The following is a 10203-nucleotide window of genomic DNA, read 5'->3' as shown; positions in this document are numbered from 1 at the left end:
CAAACGTCAAGCTTGTGACTGGTCATCAGTGGACGAATCGTGTGTCGGGCGCATTTTCAGTAATTGTTGATTGGAGATCTCCAAATATTACACTGATTATTGGTTACTGTGTTTTTATTAACTTTGGAAGCGGTTACTAATTTTCTAATAGCGATTTTCCAATAATTAATCTAGTTGGAAAGTCTTTCCGAATTGTGAAAAACTCGAGGTCGCCGTGTGGTGGGTTTGATACAAGATGTCCGTGTGTTTCTTTGTGCCTGCGTAAGTTCCTCTTTTGATAATATTATTTTTTGCATTCATTATATTTTGATAATAATCAGTTACTGATATTGTTTTATTTAATTATTTTGTTGAGAACTTTTATTAATTTCCTAATTTACAAAGTGTTTTATCATAATTTTACCGGCACATACCTGTGCTTGCGGTGTGGTTTTACTTGGTTTAATAAAATAGCGAAGATATTTATTTCCCAAACAAACAAATATTTAATTAATCACATCACTTGCGGACCCAACTAAATGTCGTTTCTATAGCCCCCTTCAACGCGTTTATCTAAAATATAAAACATATTTTTTACGTATAAATGCGCCATAATGATGAAATCATATTTTTAACTAGGTATTACACAGACACGAGACTGATCGATCGTTCGAGAATTCGTTTTACTTGGCTGAAATAAAAAAAAAAAAACGGAGCACGAACTCGCTACCACAGATAGCACTGCACAGCACACGAACCACTCAACCATTGCATTGCTTATGTTATCAGTACATAGCTAGATACCTCCTTACATTATTCTTATCACTTATCAATAACAAAAACAGTGTTTACTAATTCAAGATGTCATATTGTCAGGTTATGCACCGTCTGCTTGCATGTTCATAAAGTAATGCATAGGTATAGACTTAAACAGTCTACCACGAAAAACGTTGTTTAACAACCATGCAATACATTTTTTGTATGGAGCTTAATTTTATCTCTAACTACCATGTAATAAATGAACTTATCCTGATACGGGTTTACCGGGGCTCCGGCTCAAAAGCAGGAGTAGGAACGGGGTTGTTTTTAGTCAGTAAAAGTCTGACACTCTCGCCTTACCAAAGGCGAGAGAAGTCATTGGATGATTTTCCTCCCTTAAAAAAAACTACCATGTAATGTACGTACCTATTTAGTAGAGCCGTATTGTCCCTGAGACAAACAAGGCAAGTGCCTAGGGGGCGCCAGGTTATAGAGGAGCGCCTCGAGACACGCGTGCCCAACTGCTCAAAGCCTAGAGCGCTTTACAAGTTAGGTTTAATAGAAAATGACATCGTTCAAGAACCTTTCGAAAAGCCTTTTTGTAAACGTTTGTTCTGATTTATTGACATCCTAAGGCAATGTAACTCACCCCAGGTTTACATTTGCTACGAGTCTAGTTGGTTGCGAAACCTGAGCTGACTCCAGACTCCAAGAGAAAAACCCTCCTCCATATTATGACATTCTGTTGGATGCGCGACGTGGTCGCTCGACACTTAGTGTCTTAAAATTCCAAATATCCTAACGAAATAGGGCTCTTTGCGTCAGGCTTTTGGACACGAAAAACCTGAAGTCTAAAATCTACTAATTTTACACGAAAATTAATCTTACGGCCTGTGAAAAAAGACTGAAAAACTAAAGAGATTCGAGTTAGAATGCAACCATTCAGTAGGTACATACCTACTACATAACATACCTACTTTGTATTATGTCACTGATCTCGTATAACTCGCATCTACATAAGTACCTACCTTAAAAATACGCAAATATTCTGATGCGCAGTATGTTAGTGTCAAGGAAAAATTAGTTATAACTTATAATCATATATATTCTGATAAGGAAATCAGCTTATATGGTCGTGATTCGTAATAAATAAATCGTCTGTTGCCCTCGACTAAGGTTATTTAACCACCCAAAGATTTCCTACGTTCTATTTCAGGCTTTTATTCCATCTCTGTACAAAATCCATCAATGTCGGTTCAGATGTTTCGGCGTACTAATTAACATATACACTTAATAGGGTCTGTTACTACTTATCAGGTTACCGGGACTTCAGCTCGAAGAGCAGGAGTAGGAACGGGGTAGTTTTTAGTCATTTAGAGTCTGACACTTCCTCTCGCCACATCTAAGGCGAGAGAAGACATTGGATGATTTTTCCCCTCAATAATGGGTCGTTACTAACTATTTAGTATTATGGGATATTAGGGCAAATCGGCGTACCATTAGAATAAATAACAATAAACTTTATCAAAGCTAGTTTCAGAATAAACCATGTAGGTAGAAATACCGTACTGGAGGTTGCTATGGCAACCGTCGCGTCGTGGGCTTGGTACATTCTTATAGTTTTATTTTTATCACGCAATAGCCATAACAGCATCTCCGTTTCCACCCCGAAGGCTTATACGTAGGAGGGTACACAATAAGCAACCTTTGTTTCTCCAATTATTTGTTTAAGGGTGCTTTTCTAACAGAGATGTGCTATGCTACGTTGCTGTACGCGTTTGGCTTCCAGCCATCATATTCATTGGTACCTACACATAGCATAGCACTGGTGAAAACGGACTCAGCTAAGCTATATTTTTTTATATCGAAAGATGCGTGCTATGGATGGCTTCCCTACTATCGATATATCGTATACTCGAGCTGAACATCTTCCTCACAGCACGCACAGTTACATATCTTAGGATCAGTGAAAACGGTCATAGTTTCATCTTCGTAGCATAGATACATAGCACATCTCTTGTGGAAAAGCACTCGAAGTAATAGCTCTGCCACATAGTTTAATTAGCATTAAACGCTGGAACTGAGATAGTGCCCAGGCATATGGCAAGGAATTTACTCATTTACTAAAGCAAATTATTTTTCCCTTACACGTATAGATACCACAGATAGAAGCGACGCATTTATAAACAGTACCGTTAATACGAGTTTGATTTGCGTTGAATAAAAACGAAACGAGAGCGCGTTTGGCATTCCTGATTGGCCCGCTCAAATCAACTAACCAATCAGTAAAGTAAACCAACCAATCAGCAAAGTAAACCAACCAATCAATAAAGCAAACTCGTACTAATGGTACAGAGCGCCGAACGCTCTCGATTCGATCTTGTTCAACGTAAAGCAAATTAGTACTCAAAACACATGATATGAAATTTTGCCTGCTGCAAAAGGGCTCGCCTCTGCCTTCATCGTCAGGAAATAAATTGACGTTCCCAATCCCACAGCGACCAGGCCGGTACCTCAGGCGTGGCTGAGGAAGTGGAGAGTGACATTATAGAAGACAACACCCAGGTGGAAGCCCCGCAGCAGAGTCTACAGCAGTTCTGGTGCAAAGTCACTGAAGATATCAGCAAGGTTAATGCGGTACGTATCAGGCTTCATACTAGGTAGCTTTTAAAAGCGCTTAATAATGGTACTTCAGCCTACTCTACGATATTTCCATTTGCCATAGAAGTGAATTCCGCAAAGTGTAATAATAATTATTATTTTGTGGTGTAGTAGCTGGATCATCAGTACCCTTAGTACGATATTGAAACGAGAACGCATTCGGCGCTCTGATTGGCTGACTTGAATGAATCAACCAATCAGAGCGCCGAACGTTTTCATTCACGTAGTTAAAGTAAACTCGTACTAAGGGTACTGATGTCAGCTGCTACGCAACTTTATGATCCCCGCAAGAAACAACTCTTTATGTGATAGTTTGTTTTTATTTACAAAAAGAATTGAAAACAAATTGTCGACTTTACCATGGAATCTTCGATACGATGCATAGCAGACGACGCGATGGTTAAGTGTGTATTTCGAAAATCTGGTGGATTTATTCGTGAAAACGATTGGAATTGTTTGTAACTCGTACCATAGTTACCTAATAATTTTTGGTCCAAACTCTTAACATTTAGAGATAGTGATTAGTTGTGGCAGCCCGGTGGTTTCGAAACATACCGACTTTTTCCGAGTTATATGTACTTTAGTTAAGATTATTAAGACACCACTGATAAAGAGTGAAGGAAAACATCTAGGCTTATAATTAATTATAAGTTTAAAATCGCCAACCCGCATCGAGCAAGCGTGGTGATTATTGCTCAAACCTTCTCCGTGTGAGAAAAGGCCTTTGGTCAGCAATGGCCACTTATAGGCTGTTGATGTGATGATGTGATGTGTGTGATATTCTTTTCAGGATGACTTCAAATCCCAAGCATTGCCTCTCGCCCGTATAAAGAAGATAATGAAGTTAGATGAAGAGGTGAAGATGATTTCAGCTGAAGCGCCGGTGTTGTTCGCGAAGGCGGCTGAAATCTTCATTCATGAGCTAACGCTTCGGGCCTGGGCACATACTGAGGATAACAAGAGAAGGACTCTACAGGTAAACGATATAAATGCGAAAAATCATATCACAATACTTACCTTTTTGAAATTGAACTGAAAATCTCAGAACGTTTTCCGAATCGAATCGAAGCTCCAAGGGGTTGCTAATTAAACTTTCGACTAGTTGATCAATGAGACATGTTAAACTTATTGTATGCTAGTATATGAGACACAATAGAAAACACATTATGTCTCGCGTAGATCTGTGTCCCGGCATACTACGGGTTAAGGGTCTACACACACACAAATATGTATACTTATAACACCATAGCGTTTTACCATGAAATTGCAACCAAATAGCTAGGTGACGAGCGGCTGGGTAACGGTTCGCGAGTACTATTTTCCTGTATGAAACATTGTTTTTGTTTGTTCCCGAATTATTGTTTTGGGGTCTGAGTGTGATAATAACTACACTAAAACACATAACGAGAAGAAAGCTTGTTAAACATTTACGAGTAGGCTGTAAAACATTAATTATTCACAATATTGTCTGCATTCTAAGTAATTATATAAAAACTTAGCTAACCTGGCAAACTTCGTACCGCTTCAAATATTTTTTTCTCACCTTTTAATCTTTCTCTAGACTTCCACAAATAATTCAAGGCCAAAATTAGCCTAATCGGTCCAGCCGTTCTTGAGCTTTGGCGACACTGAAAGAAACCTTTTTAAGGAGGACACGTTTTATAGTTGTTTTTTTTTTCCAAATTACAGCGCAACGACATAGCGATGGCGATATCGAAGTGTGATCAGTTCGACTTCCTGATCGACATCGTGCCTCGACAGGAGGTCAAACCCAACAAACCTCGGTACGACCACGCGCCTCGGAGCAGCCATATTGACCAGGTAACTTTCAAACCCTATGAGATGATGCAGTCATTATCATTTGACCAAAGAAGCACTTTTCAACAGAAAAAGTAGCTTCTTTACCCTTTTTAAAACGCCAAATGATCTGACGGATATCTGAATGGTAAGTACGCTACGCCACGTAGTTTCGTGCATGTAGACTTGCAACTTGCAACTTGTCGACAAATTACGTTCGACGAGTCGACGTTCATTTGGTATTCCAAAGGTAACGTACTTGTAACTAAGTACGTTACCGGCCTTTTGAGCTTTGATATTGAGCGTTTTGGGGATGTAGGCGTTACGATTGAGCTTCCTGTAATTCCGTTTCCAGACTATATTCTATTAATGAAAAGATTTCAAACATACTACTTATATAACATAATTATATACACATAGTAGGGTCTGTTACTCCGGAGCTACGAACTATCTATCGGGTTACCGGAACTTCAGCTCGAAAAGCAGGAGTAGGAACGGGGTGGTTTTTAGTCAGGGAGAGTCTGACACTCCCTCTTGCATAGCATATGCTAGATCTTACTTGGTCGGCTGCTCAACCAACGAGGTAGTCAAAATAAACTTGTATTAATGCTAAATCTGTGTCCATATTTCCAGGTGGCTCACCACCAAGCTGCTTTGCAGAACGCTGCACAACCACAGATCGTATTACAAGCATGCGGACAGGTGTCACAGGTGAATTAACTTGTTAATTTTTAATAACATATTTTCAACTCATTTCTGATTTAGAGGCTACTCAACTACTTTCACACTAGACCAGGAGCTTACATACATACATACATAACCTCACGCCTGTCTCCCATGGGGGTAGGCAGAGACAATGGAACGCCAATTGCCACGGTTCTTACACACTTCTTTCGCTTCATCAACAGTCATCAGTCTTTTCATGCATGCTCGTCGATTAAAGGTACTTTTAATTTGGCCCTTTTTTAATATATCGCCAATCTGGTCGCTATATGTCCGTCTGGGGCGCCCTCTACCGACGGTCCCACTCATATTTGCCTTGTATACTTCTTTCGTAAATCTGTTTTCATCCATCCTTTCTACATGTCCAAACCATCGTAACATTCCCCTTTCAATCCTTGTCACTACATCGTCTTTCAAGCCACACCTTTCTTTAACAACACTATTTTTTACTGGATCACTAAATTTTACTCCACACACACTTCTCAAGGCTCTCATTTCCACCGCTTTATCCTGCTTTCATGCTTCTTCTGCCACACTTATGATTCACTACCATACATAAGCGTAGCTGCCAGTACACGCTGTATTATAGCAACTCGAGCTTTGCTGGATATATAGACCAGGAGCTCATAGTCATAAACAGCTTCGCCCAGCCAACATCAGTTGAAACTATAGTAAAGAAAGCTTGTTAAACATTTACGAATAGGCTGTAAAACATGAATTATTCACAATATTGTTTGCGTAGTATTTAAGTAATTATATAAAAAAAATTTCGTACCGCCTGGATCATTTTTTCACACCTTTTAAACTTTCCCTGGACTTCCATAAATAATTCAAGACTAAAATTTGCCAAATCGGTAAAGCTGTTTGAACGAAAACGTCGAATAGCAATTGATTTTTATATATAAGAAATAATATTGTTGTTTCGGATCTGCGTGTCATGTGGCATGTGAAATTGTATGTTTGTAAACGCTTCCACGACACAGGAGAAAATCCTAATGTGGGGCAAAAAACCTTTAAACTTATAAATACATTACAGACATCAACTGCCACACCGTCGACGTCATCAAGCAACGTGGCAGTGTCCCAGCAACCAGTCACGTTGGTACAACAGGTCCTCACTCCATCTGGAGAGCTCCAACAGTTGCCGGTAAGTCATATACTATAATACTTTGTCACCTGAGATTGTACACTTTGAAACAGTTATGTTAGGTGGTAATAAGGGTGACTTCATAACTACACTACTCTGGGCTGTTCTATCTACTGAGAATTCTCGAAAATTTAAATAATTTATGCTCCATACTACCTTTTCTACTGACTGCCTCGTTGGTCGAGTGGTCGCAAGTACGACTGCCGGACAAGGGGTCTCGGGTCGCTTCGCGGGTCGGGCAAATTATTACTGGGCTTTTGTCGGTTTTTCGATTTTTTCTCAGTAGTAGCATAGAATCTGGAATTGTGTATATGGCAATAGGATTACCTCTTATTACATGGGACTTATAACACACAAATGGTGAAAAGTGGGTATACATTGTATAACAGCATAACGTGTCGTAATGAGTACCTCTGCTTACCCCTTCAGGGATAAAGTCGTGACGTTGCTTTTTTTACTACCTTTTCCAACTACTAAGTTTGGTGGTGAAGTATGATACTCAGCGATTTTTAACTGAATACCACTATAGAGGAAATTATAGCTTAAAAATAAATACATTTCACTTATTTTTCCAGATCCAGCTAACACAAGCGCAGTTGAACATGATCCGGCTGCAGGTGCAGAATAACCCCAACCAGCCCATCATAATACAAGCACAGTCGCAGCAATCGCCACAGATTATTCAGGTAACTACTGAAATATCTTAAACATTCTTAGCTTAGGTACCTTACAAGACTGACAATGCACTTGCGACGGCTCTGTACATCTCTACTCTTAGTACAAGTTTGCTTTACGTTGAACGAAAATTAAACGAGAGCGTGTTCGGCGCTTTTGATTGGCTGCGTGAATGAACCAACCAATCAGAGCGCCGAACGCGCTCTCGCTTCAATCTCGTTAAACGTAAAACAAACTCGTACTAAGCCCTCTGGTGTTGTGGATGTCCATGGACGGAGCTCATTGGGTACCATTAGGTTATAATCCATTTGCTAGTTAGCCCACGATTTCATATAAAAGGTAAATGTGTATCATACTGATATTTACATATAATATTAACATATCAAATACCTAACTCCACCTACTCAAAAATAAAATACGTGCTTCTCAATTCGCAGGTATCATCCCAAGGTCAGCATCAGCCCCAGCAACAGGTATTCCTGGCCCAAGTAGCGACCTCCCAGGACGACTCCTAGTACCACGACACCAGCACTCAGTGCGAAGTGGACTCGGACTCCGATGATTAAGTGATAGTGAATAGTGCATAGTGATTAGTGTTTAACTAAAGTGTAAAGTACAGACACTATGAAGAAACTGTTTTGCAGGTAAAGTTCGTATTTCATAAGCGTGTTTGAAGAAAAAACTATGTATACTGGTAATCTTACCTAAGTAAATGAGACGTGTTTACGTGTAAAGTCCTCATTTTAAACAGAAGTGTGTATGAAGAGTATTTTATTTTCATGTGAATTATTTAACTGTGAAATTAGTTCTTGTTTGTTAGAAACTCTAGAATAATTGATATTTTAAATTTCTGGATAGGATGGTAATGAGCTAGAAGAAATCCTAAGGCCGAAAAAGAGTTAACAAGTGCAATTACCACATTACTTGGTGAATATAACTACCCCTTTATAAGGCAAAGGGAATATTTTTACCACTAAGTTTACTTCAACAAAAAGTTCAGTGAATATTACAAAAAGCATATTTTAATAAACCACAAAAAGTTTTATTTTAATGTTATGCCTTATAAAGGGCTACCAATGGCCAGTTCCAAAGCTCAGTATAGACTTGTCTACCAAATAATAAACGAATAAATACCTACATATAAAAATTACAACATCATATTATTATCAATCATAATTAGATTGCTATTTATAAATGGTGTAATCAATTGATACTGTAAGTGTTACGAGTGCAAACAGCAACAGTAATGATTCATCGATGTCCCATATAAATATGCTGTTTAATAATGTATTAGTACATAAATGTTTCACTGCCTACAATTTTTGTTAGTTTATTATGTACAATACATTATGTGAATACTTATGAAGGTCATATGCAATATTTATCAATTAGAATATATTTAAAAAACATACTGCCAATATATATTAACGAAAAAAGACGTAGACTTTTCCACCAGTGATGTGCTATGCTAAGTTGCTGTGCATGTGTTTGACTTCCACCAATCATCCATATTCATTGATGTATATAGTGTAGCACTGGTGGAAATAAACTCAGCTAAGCAATGTTTTGTATATGTAAAGATGCATGCCATGGAGTCAGTTAATAATAATGTGTCTTTAAATAGTGGCAGAAAAGTAATTACAATAATAAGTAAAACAAATCAATAGGCCCTACATATTTTTAAGATTTTTATAACTCCATAACAGTAACTAATATATAGAATAAATAGAAGTACCTAAGAATATCATATACACTACAATTTTTACAATATCTTAATTATGTATTAATCCTCTGTAGCTAAAATTAAATAAATACATGTCTAGTAGTTTTTGTAATAATTATCTAATGAATATAAACAGTAACTGAATATTTTATATGGTATTGATATACATTTTTATTCCTTAATGCCCTAGGCAAGACTTCTTAAACATAACTTACTTACCCGTCTTGGTCTTAGTAGTTTTGAATATAAGCACACATTTTAATATTAAATAATATGTAACAATATATTTATTTTTTATGATTGCTAAGCATGTCTGAGCCCAATGTCTGTGAGAAGTATGATGGGATTTTTTTTTATTTCGAAATAAAATATTTTTAACTTCAACTAATAACTTTTTGTGAGCTTTATTTAATGCGTGGGAAGGCTTATTTTACCTAATTATTTTATAAAATTACAAACCTAAGCATTACATTTTGTCATTCTTGTATTAACTATTATTCCATGATTATAATACCTTCTTAAAAAGGAAAAATATTTTTGTTACAATTGTTTTTAAGCCTTTGTTTTATAAAGTCTGTATATTAGTCACCTAGGTACTAAATATAGCATATCCTATTAGTACATACCTACTTATTCACTATTACCTATCACTATTTAAATCATTTAAGTGATAATTTTGGTTGTTATTTAGATGTATAATTAAGTTATTATTTAATAAAAAATGCAAAATTAAAATAGT

At 37.3% G+C, this 10203-nt stretch overlaps 1 protein-coding gene across 1 annotated transcript; it reads left to right on the top strand.

The window, feature by feature from the left end:
* The first annotated feature begins 7 nt into the window (after positions 1–7).
* Positions 8–10199, top strand: LOC118277073 (nuclear transcription factor Y subunit gamma). Its single transcript, XM_050696341.1, has 8 exons — positions 8–261; positions 3237–3375; positions 4190–4375; positions 5089–5220; positions 5830–5907; positions 6956–7066; positions 7642–7752; positions 8179–10199. The coding sequence occupies exons 1-8, from the start codon at positions 236–238 to the stop codon at positions 8254–8256; spliced, it is 861 nt and encodes a 286-aa protein (XP_050552298.1). The 5' UTR covers positions 8–235; the 3' UTR covers positions 8257–10199.
* Positions 10200–10203: the final 4 nt, after the last annotated feature.

The sequence above is a fragment of the Spodoptera frugiperda genome, chromosome 10, assembly GCF_023101765.2.
Source record: "Spodoptera frugiperda isolate SF20-4 chromosome 10, AGI-APGP_CSIRO_Sfru_2.0, whole genome shotgun sequence".
NCBI lineage: Eukaryota > Metazoa > Arthropoda > Insecta > Lepidoptera > Noctuidae > Spodoptera > Spodoptera frugiperda.
Note: the sequence above shows the minus strand (reverse complement) of the source record. Positions and strands in the feature narration are given on the sequence as shown.

Excerpts from the sequence above, each read along its gene's own strand:
- LOC118277073 (XM_050696341.1), top strand. The coding sequence starts at position 236 with ATGTCCGTGTGTTTCTTTGTGCCTGC. Across the intron at positions 7,067-7,641 it reads GAGAGCTCCAACAGTTGCCG|ATCCAGCTAACACAAGCGCA; the intron begins GTAAGTCATATA and ends TTATTTTTCCAG. Across the intron at positions 7,753-8,178 it reads AATCGCCACAGATTATTCAG|GTATCATCCCAAGGTCAGCA; the intron begins GTAACTACTGAA and ends CTCAATTCGCAG.